The sequence below is a fragment of the Protopterus annectens genome, chromosome 9.part0 (genome assembly GCF_019279795.1).
Source record: "Protopterus annectens isolate FY-2018-M chromosome 9.part0, PAN1.0, whole genome shotgun sequence".
NCBI lineage: Eukaryota > Metazoa > Chordata > Ceratodontiformes > Protopteridae > Protopterus > Protopterus annectens.
Window position 1 is genome coordinate 1,740,005,610 of NC_056743.1, and position 18,333 is coordinate 1,740,023,942.

An 18,333-nucleotide genomic window follows, 5' to 3' on the forward strand; every position below is an offset into this window, starting at 1 on the left:
TGTCTCACTTCGTCTCCCTTTGAGCCTGCAGCTACTTGTGACTTTAAATATTTGTCATGGAAGACCATCTTTTTGGTAGCCATCACTTCAGCTAGGCAAGTCTCTGAGCTCCAAGCTTTGTCAGTTAGACCTCCTTACTTGGTATTTCACAAGGATAGGGATTCCCTCAGACCAAATCCTTCCTTTATGCCAAAGGTTGCTTCGGTTATTAACCTCAACCAGTCTATTGAGCTGCCTGTGTTTTTCCCAGAATTTTCTAATAAGGCAGAATTTAAATTCCACCAGCTGGATGTTCATAGACAATTGCGTTTCTATTTACATAGAACGAAGGATCTTAGGAAATCAGGACAGCTATTTGTCTCGTTTTCAGACAATAGACTTGGGTCTCCTGTTTCTAAAGTAACCTTATCCAGATAGATCTCTAGTTGTATTTCCTTCATTTATGCCTCAAGCAGTAAGGAATTACCTTTTAAGGTGAAGGCTCGTTCTGTACGATCCATGTCTATCTCTACGGCATTTCAGGCCAGGATGTCTATGGATAATATTTGTGCTGCGGCTACATGGGCATCCCCTCACACCTTTATCAGTCACTACAAATTGGATTTGATATCCAGACGCAGATCTTCCTTTGGTTCCACAGTGCTCAGGAGTATTTTCCACTGAGCCGCCCAAGGTTCAGGTGCTGGGGACACTGTCCCATGGGTAAGAATGTAGGCGAGATTGGACTACATAACATCAAGAAGTTTTGCACTCACCATAACGTTCGATGTATGTAGTCCATCTCACCTCACATTCTTACTTACCCTCCCGCCTTCCCCCTCCTGGAGGGCCTAGAGGTTAGTTCTGGTTTCAGTACTCCATTTATTGTTGGGCTGATTCTTCCTGTCTATGTGTTGTGTGTGTGGGGTATGATTGCCTGAGCTTGCAGCAAACAAGATCTGGGGACAGGGAGCAATGCAGCATGGGATACCTCTTAGCCACGAGCCAGTTGAAGACTTCGAGCTAGAGTATGGCCGAGTCGGAGCTGAGGATTGGCTCCGAACCCACGGGTAAGAATGTGAGGCAAGATGGACTACATACATCGAATGTTACGGTGAGTATGTAACTTCTTGTTCCTCTCCTTCTCTGAGGCAAAAAAGGGTATGCCAGTATCTAAAGTCACCCTTTCAAATTGGTTTTCAAGTTGTATCACCTTTATCTTTACCTCCAATAATAGAAAGTTACCATTCAGAGTTAGAGGTCACTCGACCAGAGCATTAGCTACGTCCTCTGCTTTTCAGGCCAGAATGTCTATGGACAGTGTTTGTGCTGCAGCTACGTGGGCCAATCCTCATATGTTTATTACTCATTACAAAGTGGACAGGGCCTCCTTTGGTTCCACTGTGCTCAAAGGTGTACTCCTGTGAGCCACCCAGGATAAAGGTGCTAGGGACACTGTTCCATCCCAGTAAGAATGAAGGCGAGATAGGACAACATAACATAAGGAAGTTATGTACTCACTATAACCTTCTGTTTGTTGTCCATCTCACCATTCATTCTTACGACCCCCCTCCCTCCTTCCCCCATCCAAGGACTTCTAGAGGATCTGGTGGTGATTTTTCCTTTTATACGAGTTCCTTTGACTCTGTTTCTCCTTGACATGGGGTCATACCTATATTTTACTCATTAGTAATGTTAGCAGCAAACTAGATCTGGAGAGTTGCACCACTGCATCATGGGATACCTACCTTGCCACGATCCAAGTTTGAGACTTCCAGCTGTGTATTCGGCCGAGTCGGAGCCGAGGATCGGCTCCGAACCCATCCAAGCAAGAATGAATGGTGAGATGGACAACAAACATGGAACATTATGGTGAGTAGATGACTTCTTTTTTCTTCCTCTTTTCCAGTTAACCATTTGTTTTAGTTAGAGAACAGTTAACAAAGTCCATTTAAGTTGGAGGACTTTCCCCCCATTTTTCCCATAACTGTGGTAGTTCTAAATTTTCAGTATGCCCCAAAAAGAGAGTAAGCCTTTTGGGTTTAAAAAGTGTGAAAAGTGTAGTAAAGATGCCCCTCACTGACTCTCTTACCTTATGTGTTTACTGTTTGGGGCCTCTTCATTTGCAGGAGTCTTGTTCCATATGCTATGCCTTTAACCAGAGGGTGCTTATGGAATGGAAAAATAAATTCATTTTGAAGGGGTTATTAAGGCTGTCTCTTCTGATCCCACCTCTCCTAAGTCTGATAAATCTGTGAGTGGTAAAGTGACCTTTTCTGGCTCCAAAATCGTTGGACCCAAAAACTAAATATCCAAAGGTGTCCACCTCTGACAGCAGCCTTCAGAGCAGGGACTTCCTTGGAGCGGTTAGAATCTTCAGCTTTGAAATCATCCATTAACTGATCGGCTCTGAAAGAACCCACACCAGCTGAGGTTGTGTTATTGAAGCTCATCTCCATCCTTGGAACCGATTTACTTCTCGGCCCCCTTCTCCATTCTTGACCAGATCCAGATCTCTGACACTGTGTACCAATCTACTAGGAGTCTGTCAGATGAAGATGTGGATAGGGTGGTGCACAGGCTTCTTAAGACACCTGCCTTGGCCAGGCTTCTTTTGGATCCGAACCCAAAGGAGTCTGGATCAGACTCATCTTACCCCTATGGCACCTACTCCTTCTCCGATCCATCCTTTGGTTTTGGAACTGGAAGACTCTGATTTTCAACTGGTATCTGTTTTGCGTCCAGGGCCGCTTAGCACCTCGGATCCTGTGTCTGCCCTGAGTGTCTCCACCTAGACGAAGCAGGAGGCCTCTGAGAGCCGACACTCGCCAGTCGGGTCCTCGGAGCCAGCTTGGATCTCGTCTGATCTGACTTTGTCTCTTGGGGCCTCGGCGTGGATGGATAGAGCCTCTCAACTCATCTTTGAAGCTTCCATCTCCTGCTCCGCAGGCTCTTTCGGCTTAGTCATCCATTTTGTTGGGTCCGGGAAGTTCTTTGTGGTAGGGGCCGATTGCTTTCAAAGAAGTTCTTCATGTTTCACTGTTGTAGTCATCACATTTGGGTTATCTGCTTGCAGTAGCCCTCAGTTGGCCTGATTATTAAAGTCTTGGGTCTTGCATTGGTTGCTGTCTCATTTTCCATGACACCAAAAAATGAAGAACGAGGTCGGACCCAAAATGGAATTTATTGCAAACAGCACCACAAACACAGTCTATTTGAACAGCAGCACAGACACAGTCGATTGACCTAGGTTTCGTCTGTATGGACTTCTTCAGAATAAAAAATCAACCGTAAAAAATCACTTTGTAACAAACATCAACCCTGCCCATGTCATTAACCTTTGAATTATCCAATCTGATAAAAAATTAATTAAAATAACCAAATGTGCAATAAATAAAAGTGATGGTAATGACAATGAGTACTAGATATAAATTTTACACATACAACAAAAAACAAAACTTAAACTACACTCCATATGTATAGGGTGGAGGGGGCATTATCTGGGGAAGATAGTCCAAGACACTTGGCAGAAACATGACGCTCACTTGCTCATAAACATGTGAGATGAGAGCAGTGCTGTTGGCATTGCAAGCATTTCAGAATACTGTCATAGGTTGGTACTAGGCTATCGGCCCTAGGGCCTATACAAGCCTAGCCATAACAATTACCTGGCTATTTCTTCCCACAATATTTACTTCCCTGGACCCCTGTCTAGCAGGGTGGTTAATGTGACCCCCGGGGTGAATTTCCTATCTCCCATCCAATCTTCAAGGTTCCTCTTGAAGAGGGCCAAAAAGGCGCTCTGCTTGACATGTATGGGCAGTCTGTTACAGAGTCTGGGGAGTTTCTGGGTCAGGAACCTATCCCTCCAGCATGTTTTGTTCATTGTGATAATAAGGTTTAGATCCCTGCAGCATGTGGCTCTGAGGGATTGGGATTTCTTTAAGTGTAGCATGTCCAACAGCTCTGGGTTTGATATGGCCTTGTATGTTAAGCAGATATCGCCTCTGAGTAGATGATATGCGACAGAGTATAGCAGGATTTTTTTTAAGACTGTCAGCATAGGGCATCTGCTTTAGGCCTGTGATTCTAAGAACAATAGCAATTCAGTCAGACAGATCTAAAGAAGTCCATTTTAAGTGTACCACAGATGAAAGCACTTATCTGGAGTAATAAATGGTCTTGTGTGCTTGCCGCTCTTCTGCCGTGTTTGTTTGTTTTGCAGTTGTTTGTTTTTTGGAGTTTTGCAGTCAGACAATATGTCAGTAGTCTGGTACATAAACAAATAAGGAGGAACCAGATCTTACCCCACTTCATCAAGAAGCTCTAAGGGTTCGGCAATGGGCAACATCCTCCAACCATTTTCTGATTGCAACGCACATTCTGGGGAAATCTAACATGATTGCAGGCAAATTGAACAGGCCATATTATGGCCTCACATGTGGTCCCTCAATCAGAACATAGCAGAAAAGATTTTCTGAAAATGGGGCTAGCCTTGCTGCAGTCTTTTTGCTTCACCCATCAATACCAAATGCAGCAGCTTCTTTGCCCTGATCTCTCCTATGAGGGAGTCACCAACGGATGCAATTGTTCACAACTGGCCTCCGTGACTCCTATATTCTTTCCCTCCAATTCCTCTCATTCTCAAGTTTTTTGCAGAAAGCCATTCTGATGGAGACTACAGTAATCCTGATTGCTCGCTATTGGCATCATCAGATCTGGTTTCCCGTCCTACAGCTTCTTCTGGATGAACCATATATTCTGGACCCGGCTCCAGGTCTGCTGACGCATCTGTCGGGATTGGGTCATCCCAACCTTCAAAACCTCAAGTTGACAGCTTGGCTGTTCCAGTTCCCTTGATTGCTAGGTTTCCTCTTCTTTTCTGTCCGGTGAAACATATCCTGTTGTCCTCCCATAAGACCTCCACAAGGAGATTATACACGAGTAAATGGAACATGTTCAATATGTGGATAAATTACAACCAAGTAGACCTCCTTTCTGCTCCCATACATTCTATCCTGGAATTTCTAGCAAACCTCTTTCATGGAGGTGCAGCTGCTTCTGTTATTAGACTCCAGCTAGCAGCAGTCTGAAGTTATCATGTGGGAGGAAATGGCTATACGATTATGTCACACAAACAGCTGGTAACCCGGTACGTAAAATTCCACTACCAATCGTTAGCGGACCAGAGTTCTGCTGTGGCAACCCCTAACCGGGAAAAGCCGAAAGACACAAACAAACCATTTCCAGTAGGCAAAATCAGATTTACCCAGGTTTTAACCTCTGAAATTAAAAGTCCTACTTTTCAGTGTCCCCAAAGCCTGTTCTAATGTAAGGGGATCTGTCCATCTCCTGTAGCAGTTCCATATAGGTACTCTGTCCTCTTGATTATTATTGGTTCTGTGAATTAGAAATCTTCATTTTAGCATTATAATTTCCCATTTGGAGATATCACAGTTCAAGGTATTTTGGGAGTCTTTTATTTCAGGAAAGAAAATGCAAATGTCAGAGATTATGCCTCTGTTAAAGCCAGTAAGCACACTAAATTAGCTGTGGAGTTTGAGACCCCTTTTGTCATAACACACCACTTCAGTTAATGTAGTACACAAACAGGAAGGAAACCAGGTCATATCCCCTGTGCAGTCCAGCCATAACTGCCTGGCAACTTGGCACAATATCTTTCTTCAAGCAACCTACATTCTATGAGTAGCGCACCATTGTAGACTTCCTGAGCAAATTCAGGACAGACCCTCATGCATGAATGTTACACCCAGATGTCTTCCAGGACATTGTACACGTTTGAGGAATTCACTAACCAGAGCCAATTGCCTCCATTCACAACAGACAGTTGTAGAAGTTCTGAGCCAGGATTCCTTACAAACAGGCCATGAAAAGAGATGCCATTTCTTTCCCTTGGATGAGAATGTTCCTTCATACCTTCCACCTCTTCCTTCTGATTACCAGAGTCTTATTACTAAAGGCAAAGGTCTGCCTAAAGATAGTCCTGTTAACTTCCATTCAGCCCAGACAACATTGTTGTTCCCTTTTCATGTTCATGGCCGGGGCATTTACTAAAAGCTTCCTCACAGAGTGATCCTCTTCACACAGGACAAGGGATCTCTCATTTGTTTCAGCATTCTAAACCTACACCTGACTATATGGATTTTATTCCCTTTAGGTACTTATTTTTAGAGTATGGGCTACAGGTCTTAAAGAAAGCTATAAAACCTACTACTAGGAAATTATATTTAGTTAAATGGAAGAGGTTTTACAATTGGTGCCTGAATACAGAATATGTCTGAACCCAAGCAGGTGCTTCTGTGGTTCTTCATTACCTTTGTTAATTGCTCAAATCAGGTCTGTTTTGGACCTCTGGCGCAGTGTATCTTTCATCTGTTTCTGCTTGTCTGCCTGTTTCGCAGCTCTGGTACAGTGCACCTTTCATGTGTTTCTGCTTGTCTGCCTGTTTTGCACCTCTGGCGCAGTGCATCTTTCATCTGTTTCTGCTTGTCTGCCTGTTTTGCAGCTGTGGCACAGTGCATCTTTCATCTGTTTCTGCTTGTCTGTCTATTTTGCAGCTCTGGCACAGTGCATCTTTCATCTGTTTCTGCTTGTCTGCCTGTTTTGCAGCTCTGGTACAGTGCACCTTTCATGTGTTTCTGCTTGTCTGCCTGTTTTGCACCTCTGGCGCAGTGCATCTTTCATCTGTTTCTGCTTGACTGCCTGTTTTGCTGCTCTGGCACAGTGCATCTTTCATCTGTTTCTGCTTGTCTGCCTGTTTTGCACCTCTGGCACAGTGCATCTTTTATCTGTTTCTGCTTTTGCACTTCTGGCACAGTGCATCTTTCATCTGTTTCTGCTCGTCTGCCTGTTCTGCACCTCTGGCACAGTGCATCTTTCATCTGTTTCTGCTTGTCTGCCTGTTTTGCACCTCTGGCACAGTGCATCTTTCATCTGTTTCTGTTGTCTGTCTGTTTTGCACCTCTGGCACAGTGCATCTTTCATCCGTTTCTGCTTGTCTGCCACTCCTTTCCTTCCTTATTTCAAAGAGCTTTTGCACGTTAGGCCCCTTAGGAAAGAGGTGGCTCCATTCCAGGGTCTTAATTTTGTATCGAAAAACAAGACTCTGTGTTTGTTTGAATGTGCACCTATCTCTTCCCTGAAATTCTTACTTGGAAGACTTTTGCTACACGAGCATCTGAGTTGCATGTCCTCATGTCTTCTTAACCCTTTTCCTTTTTTAACAATGATAAGGTGACTCAGAACCAGTCCTTCCTTCATGCTTGGACATGTTTTTGAGTTTATGAAACTCAGAAACTCTGTAATTTACCTTAATCAGCCTGTCATCTCCCTATATTCTTCCCTGATCCTAGGATTGGGGGAGGGAGAATTCTGAATATCCTGGATGACCACAGGCAGTTTGTATACTACCTGGATAAGACAAACAGATGTTCATCGTGCATACAGCTGCAGTAATCACAGATGGGTTTTCAGCCGTCAGGCGGTCCCTCGGTCGGCCGAATTCCAAAGTCTTGGTCCGGCGTCGGTTGTTGTCGCTTACTCTTCTGACGTCAGGAAGGCCAGAGTATATAAGACACAGCTGACGCCATGTTCCCCAGTCTTTTTTGCCGCGCGGTGCCCGAAGCAGAAGCAGTTCGCAAGTGCCGGTCGGCCAGCTCCTGAATTACGAAAATATTTGGAACCGAAGGCTTCATTAAAGCTAAGTACCCCATTGGGGAATCTTTTCTTGCCTCAGACCGATGTCAGAAAAAGTTAATAATTGTATTTCTTGTGGGAAGCAAATACCGCATAAGGATTTCCATTCCCTTTGCATACCTTGTTTGGGCCCAGACCACGACGTCTCGGGCTGTCGCTTTTGCGCTACCTTCAATAAACGCACTATCAAGCATCGGGTGGAGTTCGCCCAACACTTTTTTGGTAAAGCTTTTGACTATAAAATGTCGTCGGACACTCCGACTACCGTTTTATCCAAAAAACACAAGGAAAAGGACCAACATGCTAGGCCCGCGGTTTCCACTGACATCACGCCGAAACAGGCTCCACGTGGTCCGGTTCTCAGTGAGACGCCTTTGCAGCCCCTGACTACCGACGACACTCCTTCGGCGGTGTCTTCTGTACCCGAGACCGCTGGGTCATCGGCCCTTTCCCAGACTACAACCGAGGCCCCAGCTTATGCCGAGCCTACTAATGTGGACAGATCTACATCCACCCATGGGGTTTTTAGGCCTTCATCCTCTTTTTCTATTAAGGCCTTTACTAAATCTAAAGCAGCCAGGCATCAAACTAGGCCTGCTGCACAAGGCCCATCTCCTGGACCCATGCCTAAGAAGCAGATGCTTAAAATGGCTGAGGATCTAATAACTCTTATCAGAGGTTCTCAGCCCCCTCCTGACAAGAGACCCAGAGTGGAGGAAGACTCCCCCTCTTCTGATCAGGGATCCATTTTATCAGAGCATTCTGATGCTGAGGAACACTCTTATTCCCCTTTTGAGGATTCGGATGCAGAGCAGTCTATTCCTTCTGTATCCCCCCCTGAGGATTTTTCTTTTGGGGAAACCTTGCACACCTTGAGGGAACACTTCCATTGGGAAGGCCAAGACTTTTCAGACTCCAAGAAAAGACTTAGAGAATTTCTTTGGTTACCTCAGCACAGACCTCTGGCTATTCCTCCTGTTTTGGAGGTTCTGGATGATGTCTGTTCGGAGGCTTGTTTTAATCCTGATTCGCTGCCTCCTGCACCAGTTAAGCCTGATAGATATTACAGAGTACCCAGTTCTCACCAATTTCTCTGCAAAGGCCATAATGCTGACCCTGAAACCATTTCTCAAGGCCCGAAGGGAATAAAGGCCTCCACTGCCAAGAATCCACTTCCTGCAGAAAGGGAATCTAGATCTCTAGAAAGGTGGGGTAAGAAGGTTTATACCTCGGCCACCCTAGCCATGAGGGCCTTAAACTGCCAGTTTCATATGATTAAATATCAACAGTTCCTGTTATCACAATTAAAAAACAAAATGTCTCAACCTGAACAACCAGATTTAAAAGAGTTACAGGATATGATGCATAGTGCAGAACAAGTGGGTAAACACACTTTACAATGTGGTTATGATGCCCTAGAGGCCTCCAGTAGAGCGGCTGCTACAGGATCAGTCATTCGCAGACATGCCTGGCTTAGAGAACAAAATCTGCCTGATCATGTGAAAGCAAAACTTCTTTATGCACCTTTACAAAAGGATGTTCTTTTTGGTACTAATGCTGAGGATATATTACTAAAAATGGAAGAGAAAGCCAAATCTATGCAAACTGTCAAAGCTTTCTTACAGGTCCAGCCACCACGATTTAGCAGGAATTGGCCATCAAAAAACTGGTCCTTTCCAGCCACTGACAAGCCCCAAAGAGGCAGATACAGACGCGGAAGGGGCAGAGGGCAATCACAAGGGTCATATAGAGGCAGACAATGGCAATCTCCAGCACCAAGAGGTGGTGAAGACAGTGCACAACAATACAGGAAGCAAACTCAATGACTCCCTCATTTCCATGCCAAGCAAGTCTCAACTGGCAGCACCTTTGGGAGGAAACTAGCATTATTTGCAAGCAATTGGCAAATTGTCACAACAGACAAATGGATACTGGACATTATAAACAGAGGCTACAAATTTCAATTTCACACTCTTCCAAAATGAGAGGCATGCCAAACCTACCACAAAATCAAAGGGTAGAGGCACAACTGCAAATTTCAAAGCTCCTAAACATGAGGGCTATACAAAAGGTACCTACGCACCAACAAGGTCAAGGTTTTTATTCAAGACTTTTCCTGGTACCAAGAAAAGGAACCGACTGGAGACCCATTCTGGACTTATCAATCCTAAACACATTTCTACTGCACCAAAATTCAAGATGCTCACATTACAGCAACTTCTTCCCATGCTGGGCAAGGAGTTTTGGCTGGTAACATTGGACCTCAAGGAGGCATACCTGCATGTCCCAATCAGACAAAGCTGCAGAAGATACCTCAGATTTCTTGCAGGTTCAATCCACTATCAATTCTCTGCATTGCCCTTTGGCTTATCTACTGCCCAGAGTATTCACCAAGTGCCTGGCATCAGTGATTGCCTATTGCAGACTTCAAGGGATACAAATTTACCCTTATCTGGACGTCTGCCTGATCCAAGCGGACAGCAAACATATACTACTGGAACATCTGGCATATGTGACACGGTTACTGCTTTCTCTGGGATACACCATCAACAAGGAGAAATCAAAGCTAACACCTTCTCAGAAAATAACCTTCCTGGGTGCCAGCTTGGACACAAACACCCAGATGGCATACCTTACGCCAGAAAACAAGGGCAATTATCGCAGTACTTCCAAATACTAGCAAATAGTACCAGGCGTACTGCAAGGAAAATCCTGCAGGCTCTGGGATTCATGGCATCTTGCATTCTTCTAATCCCGTGTGCAAAGCTGCATATGAGGAAACTTCAATGGTACCTAAAAATCTATGGTCTCAACACAGTCACAGCTTGAAGCAATCATTCCAATAATTCCCTGTCTACAAAAGGAATTCCTATGGTGGGCCCAAGCATGCCAAGTAAACACAGGCCTCCATTCTGCAAGCCTCAAGCAAAACAAGTCATAACCACAGACGCCTCAGATTACGCCTGGGGCGACATGAAGGACAGGTGCATTCAGGGCAGATGGTCCCAAAAGGAAAAGCACCTTCACATCAATCAAAAAGAAATGCTGGCAGTAATAAATGCAATTACAGCTTTCAAGGACTTCCTGCATCCAGGACAATTGCTCATAAGAACAGACAACACCACAGTTATGTGGTACATAAACAAACAAGGAGGAACTCACTCATACCCCTTGTGCAGACTAGCCATGACTCTTTGGAACTTGGCTCTAGAAAGGCAAATCGAACTTCAAGCACAGTACTTGCCAGGGATGGAAAACACACTGGCAGACACTCTGAGCAGAAATATGACAGATCCACACGAATGGAAGCTACATCCACAGGTGTTTACGGAGATAGTCCAAGCGTGGGGGAGGCCAGATATAGATCTTTTTGCCTCCCACAGAAACCATCAATTGAAAAGGTTTTGTTCAAGGACCTTCCATCCAAAGGCCTGGAAAGTGGACGCCCTTTCATTCAGTTGGACAACATGGACAGTTTATGCATTCCCACCTCTGCCTCTTCTGCCCAAGGTACTTTTGAAAGCAAGAACAGACAAACCGAGGATGATACTGATTGCTCCAGACTGGCCAAGGCAACACTGGTATCCACTCCTGAGGAGCCTAACACATACTCCTCCCTGGTCCCTGCCTCTAACACCTCTTCTGCTGACGCAGAACAACTACAAAACCCTTCACAGACAGCTGAAAACACTCAACCTCGCTGCATGGAAAATTCCTTAACACCACATCAAACTCTACTCTCCAAGGAGGTGCAGGATGTCATTTTGGAGGCCAGAAGACCATCTACTAGGAAAGCTTACTCCGCAAAATGGAAGCGGTTTTGCTGTTGGAATGAGAAAAGAGGGCAGGACCCTAGAAAATTGAACTTGCCTCAAGTTTTACAGTACCTAGCTGAACTACTGAGCAGTGGACTTTCATTTTCTTCAATCAAAATACACGCCTCAGCCATTTCTGCAGAATTCAACACGGATCCTCCTTTATTCTCACACCCACTCTTACGGCAGTTCCTCAGAGGGGCTAAGAATATAAGACCTCCAAGGAAACAACCAATACCAGCCTGGGACCTTAATTACATACTAGAAAAATTAACATTGCCTCCCTTTGAACCTGCTGCTTCAACAGATCTACAATATTTGTCCTGGAAAACAGCTTTCCTTCTGGCCATCACTTCAGCTCGTAGGGTTTCTGAACTACAGGCCCTCATGGCGGTGCAGCCCTTCCTCATCTTCCATCAGGACAGGGTTTCCCTTCGTACCAACCCATCTTTTATGCCTAAAGTGGTACCTAGGGTAGCCTTAAACCAAGCCATACACCTTCCTACCTTTTATCCTAACCCTCAAAACAAAGGGGAAAGGCTGCTTCACTCTCTAGACATCCATAGGCAGCTACGTTACTGTTTGGACAGAACAAAGTCCTTCAGGAAATCAGACCAACTTTGTGTCCTATGCCATAGGGGCTCCAGGGAAACCAGTTACCAAACAGACCATTTCCAAGTGGATTGGCCACTGCATACGTTTTTGTTACTCCTATCATGGGAAACCTGTCCCTACTGGTATCAGATCTCACTCCACCAGGGCCACAGCCACCTCTACAGCCTTCCTCAGAGGTGTGCCTACTAAGGATATCTTGGAGGCAGCCACTTGGAGTTCTGTACATACCTTCACAAAACACTACCATCTGCCCTTATATTCCAGAACAAGAGCAGGCTTTGCCACTGCTGTTTTGCAGGGCATTCTGGCTCAACCCAGTTCCTCATAGGACCTACCACCCTATGCATAGCTTTGGGACTCTACTCATCTGTGATTACTGCAGCTGTATGCACGATGAACATAGTACAGTTTTGTACCTACCATAAATGTAGATGTTCGAGTGCTAATACAGCTGCAGTACAGGTTTCCCTCCCTCCTTCCCTCTTGGTAAGGCCATGGGGCCTAAAACCTCTTCATACCTCCTGACTGGGTTATCCTGCTATGTTTTATTTGCTTGCATTTGTGGATTAGCTTTATTTATGTATTGCCTTCCTTTTGGGGGCACCTGACATCTGGGGCAAGAAAGACTGAAGAACATGGCGCCGGGCTGTGTCTTATATACTCTGGCCTTCCTGACGCCAGAAGAGTAAGTGACAACAACCGGCCGGACCAAGACTTTGGAATTGCCGACCGAGGACCGCTTCTGACGGCTGAAAACCCATCTGTGATTACTGCAGCTGTATTAGCACTCTTTGTCCTGAAAACAGCTTTCCTTCTGGCCATCACTTCAGCTCGTGAGGGTTTCTGAACTACAGGCCCTCATGCATGTGCAGCCCTTCCTCATCTTCCATCAGGACAGGGTTTCCCTTCGCACTCAACCCATCTTTTATGCCTAAAGTGGTATCTAGGGTAGCCTTTAAACCAAGCCATACACCTTCCTACCTTCTATCCTAATCCTCAAAACAAAGGGGAAAGGCTGCTTCACTCTTTAGACATCCATAGGCAGCTACGCTACTATTTGGACAGAACAAAGTCCTTCAGGAAATCAGACCAACTTTTTGTGTCCTATGCCATAGGCTCCAGGAAACCAGTTACCAAACAGACCATTTCCAAGTGGATTGGCCACTGCATACGCTTTTGTTACTCCTATCATGGGAAACCTGTCCCTACTGGTATCAGATCCTCACCCACCAGGGCCACAGCCACCTCTACAGCCTTCCTCAGAGGTGTGTCTACTAAGGATATCTTGAGGCAGCCACTTGAGTTCTGTACATACCTTCACAAAACACTACCATCTGCCCTTATATTCCAGAACAAGAGCAGGCTTTGCCACTGCTGTTTTGCAGGGCATTCTGGCTCAACCCAGTTCCTCATAGGACCTACCACCCTATGCATAGCTTTGGGACTCTACTCATCTGGATTACTGCAGCTGCATGCACGATGAACATAGTACAGTTTTGTACCTACCATAAATGTAGATGTTCGAAAGTGCTAATACAGCTGCAGTACAGGTTTCCTCCTCCTTCCCCTTGGTAAGGCCATGGGGCCTAAAACCTCTTCATACCTCCTGACTGTTATCCTGCTATGTTTTATTTGCTTGCATTTGTGGATTAGCTTTATTTATGTATTGCCTTCCTTTGGGGCACCTGGACATCTGGGGCAAGAAAGACTGAAGATGGCGCCGGCTGTGTCTTATATACTCTGGCCTTCCTGACGCCAGAAGAGTAAGTGACAACAACCCGGCCGGACCAAGACTTTGGAATTGCCGATCGAGGACTGGCTGACGGCTGAAAACCCATCTGTGATTACTGCAGCTGTATTAGCACTCGAACATCTACATTTATGGTAGGTACAAAACTGTACTTTTTAGAATGTCAGACCAACTGGCATCCAGTTTCCTAGTAAACTCTTTCCATATGGCTCTCCCATGCTATTTGTTTTGCTATTCCTGTCATGGGACAATCCCTCATCATAATGTCAAGCACACTCCACTTTGTGGTTACTGTGAGGACCTTGTGGAACTTGGTGGACTCTGAAGCCATTCTAGAGGCAGCACCTTGGCCTTCTGTGCACACTTACACTAAGCACTACAAAACTGAATCCTTTTCCAGAGTCAGAACAGGGTTTGCTAGATTTACTGTCTAGAGTCTTCTGGACTCCAGTCCTGCTTCCTCTGGCCTTACTGTCTAAGCTTTGGCAATCGTCCCATACAGTTATAGCTTTATGCTACTGCAGCAGTGATCTAATGATGAACATAGTACAGTTGTCCAAGTAGAAACTTCACGAAGCCTGAAAAAGACTCCTAAAAATATCAACACTGCAAATCTCAACTGTTGGCCAATAGAAACACACTTCCTTTAAATGTTTAGGTTTATGGCTAGACCAGTTACTTAACTTCCAAAGCCATATTGAAAACACCAGGAAAAAGATCAGTTTTCTTTTTTCTGGTACTGAAAAAAATATCCTTTTCTCTTCAGACCAGCTAGAGCTGCAATAGGCAAAAGAGTCTTCCTTGCTCAACTTGAGTACAGGTTCCCCTTTATGTTCAGACATACGAGCGTCTTCATGTATTTATGCGACTACAGGGTGTATTTGCTTCAAGCACACAGTCCTTAAGGAAGTTTAGGAGTTTGAAAGAATTGAAGTAGGTGCATGACTGTGTTCTTTAACTTTGGAATCATGTTTTTACAAGTTGTCAGTACCAGCACTGGCATGGTACCACCTTTGGCCTTCACAAGGAATGAGGACAGCTGTTAAGAAAAAATGTGTGGACCGGTATAGTGAATTGTTTACTGCTACGGAGACATCTCTTTGAAAACCAGCTTTTACGGTAAGTGATGTTTGTCCATAATGACGGTCTTGTTCCAAGAAATGTTAGAGAAGCCTGCCTGGCTGCTGATATCCCAGTAGTTGTTGGTACCTTTTTAACTTCAAATACCAGCAAGTTTGTTTTCTAGAGTGACAAGTGAGCACCCATTCTCTTTTAAAAGTCTGAACAATTGTGCATTGTAACACATGGAGATGCAAAGACTTGCACCCAGAACTGTGGGTAAAGTCTTGTAACTGCTCATAGCCTAATACTTTGGTATTCGGGCCGACCGAGGACAGCGGACTACCCATATGTAAGGACTGCAGCAATGTGGATCTTCGAACATCTACATTTATGGTAGGTACAAAACTGTACTTTACATTGAGAAGAAGAAAAATTAGTGACTGAAGCACAGAAGGAAAAAACTCTAAATGTGCTGATTAAGACTGAAGTAGAACTGCACGTGGATGTTTTATCAGTAGACATATAAGTAATGCAATTAATCAGCTCAGAAAGTTATTTGTCTTTAGTGTTTAAGGGTTAGAAAATGTGTAATCAAGTACTTCTTGTTATACTGTGCTCTCTGGGTGCTTTAGTACCAAGACTCCAAACTTTTGCTAGCATACCCCATTGTTTTTTGGGAATATTTCTTGCTGTCAAAAACATGCATCACTAAAGCTACCAAAAATACAGGGGTTGTCATGATACATTAACTTGCAGAATGTTTTAGTTTACCAAGTGGACTTTACATAAAAAAACTGGTGCCTTGTAATGATGATGTACATTATCAGCTTTTTTTTACCTTGATGTAGTTACGTATTATAGTTTGCTTGTTGTCTTTCATGCAGACATGATAATCATTGCTTCATTTACAGTTATCTTTGTTCTCATACTCATTTGATTATCATTGGTTTATTTACAGTTATCTTTGTTCTCATAATCTCTACTCTCTCTCTCTCCTTTGACACGTTCCTCTAAACTTATCTGTGGACTCCACTGAAACCTGTTATTGTCCTCAGCTGTTTCTATACAGAGCAGCTGCCTGTAGGGTGGGTATTAACCAACAGCAACCTCTTCAGTAGGCTAAATCACATAATGAAAAGAGCATGTTTTGTATTTAACTATTTTAATATGTTTTATAGCCCTTGCCATTCAGTTCTGTGCCAGCCATCCAACCTTTGCAACCACATGCACTTTTTAAGTTGAACAGTCATTTTATCTGTAGATTGTGTGAGCCTTCTGCCTCTGCTCTCCTAATTTCAACCCTGCAGGTATGGCAGATTTGTATGGAGTGAAAGAAAGTGTCTAACCTATACCTTGCATGTTACTTTCTTTTTCTGCTGCCCTTCCAGGAAAGATGAAATGGATGTTTGCTCATATATTTTCACAGTGGTATTCTGTTGGCACAACGCAGATCTTTCTGCTGCCTTCAGTAGTTGAATAATTGTCCACCAGAACTTCTAGGAGGAAATAGTGATGTACATTTTCTTTTCTGCTGGTTGGTTGACTGTGCCATATTCCAGAACCTTGATTTGAGCAGAACTACTGCCAAGTTGACTGCTTGAGTGGAATTACTTTTATGTTGTGCTTTGAATGCCTAGCAAGTGTTTAAGAATGAAATATGCTTTATACTCAGAGTACTAACTCTAAGAACTGCATACTTAATGCTTTTCTTTGCTGCATTCTGCATGTGTGGAACTTTAAATTTGCATGTTTTGTTGACCTTTTGTAGAGGTGAAATGAGTGCTGAATTCTAATAAATGAACTAATGGTCATTGTCTTGCTCTTCATATTTCTGCCCTTTTTAATTGCATTTACTTGCTCTCAAAACAAATTGTACTTTGTGAGGTTTGTGTACCATCATTTAAAAACTGTGAACTTTATGCTGTTATGTTCATTGCTGTCTTGTGCCACACTTGGTAGTTCTTGAAATTAGCGGTTTGTTTACTTTTTTCTCCAGTTGCTCATGCCTAGGTCATTGAGACTGGCATAGAAAATATTGAAAGTAGAGTAAGAGTTTCTAGCATTTCTGGGTTTCTTAGTACAGTTTTCATTCCTTCATTAATTTTCCGTACTGCCTTTATTTCAGAGTTACAGGGAGCCAGACCCTATTTCAGAATTGTAATGTTAAAATGCAGGTTCAGGTGCCTAGCAGCCTACCTCTCTACTTCCATAAAAATTTGCAGTGTCATCTTGTGCGAAAAGTTGCAAAGTAGAGTAATCTGATAGTCTAGTCTGTTGACCAGGAGTTTCATAGAATGTGATCTACTGGTCAGGCACCTTTTTGCAGATGCTTTCACTTTAAAAATTCTCTGTAGTTCTGGGAGTCACCTTTCCCCATAGATGACCATGCAGTGCTTCTCATTGGTGGAAGATGTTTGATGACCATTAGGTAAAGGTATGCGTCATGAAATAGAAACCACAAAGTGTAATTGTGCTGCTTTTGTCAGTTTTCCTGAGTTTTTCTTTTGTATATGAATTTACGGGCATATTCAGATGAGTTTGAAAAAAAGTGTTATTTCCATACATTTGTTGGCTTAGGATAGTTCAGATGGGAAGTTTCATTCTCACTGGTACCAGAGTTAGACTGCAAAATACAATATAGAGAGAATAGTAATGGCAATACAAGAGTAAACGAAGATGCCTAGCTTCAGAGGTGTAGAGGGACAAAACACTGACTGTCATCCAGGTAACCAGAATTTGATTAGTAGCTCTTTTGCCTGAGGGAGCTTGCAGAGAGAATGGGAGTGAGTGGCTACTGCTGGCTCACCCATTCTGAGGGGAGAGAGCTAGTTGTGGCCGTCCCCTTGGATGACACCTAGCAGGAGTATTGCATGTTGCACCTGCTAAGCACCACTGCCACTCTGCATGTGCACTGTCAGAAGAAAAGTCAACATTTGCAGGCACACTACCACATGTGTTTTCATATACACTCATGCTCATGCATATGCACATCCATAGTAATTATGTGTAGAGCACTGACAATTCAATAACCATTTGTTTTTGGGATGTGAGATAAGATTTGAAGCTGTCATAGCAAAACCAACATAGACAGGGATAGCCTTACAATTCCATTTTGAAGCCACCCAATTAAAGAACTGAACCACAAGGTGGCAACACACTTTTCATTTGAATGATTAGAGCTCTCCCAGTGTGAAAACAAAAACTTTGAAAAAGGGGTTATTAAAGCTGTTATCCTGGGTAAAAATCAATTACTGGCATGTAGGTACACTTCCCGAATGCCAGCAGAAAAGAAATTTGGAGAACCGGAGAGAAAAATCAACTAGAAAAAGGAGAAGAGGAGATGCTGGCTTTGAAGAATTTTGTAGTGCTTCAACAAAAAGCATTTCAGGTGTCTGC

At 43.8% G+C, this 18,333-nt stretch overlaps 1 protein-coding gene across 1 annotated transcript in view; it reads left to right on the forward strand.

The window, feature by feature from the left end:
* The window catches only part of DNM2 (dynamin 2), a 1,995,561-nt gene that overhangs the window by 1,089,601 nt on the left and 887,627 nt on the right, over positions 1-18,333 (forward strand). Inside the window, exon 14 of the mRNA XM_044082335.1 lies at positions 15,993-16,022. Within this exon, the coding sequence (XP_043938270.1) occupies positions 15,993-16,022 (30 nt within the window). The remainder of the gene's footprint in view (positions 1-15,992; positions 16,023-18,333) is intronic.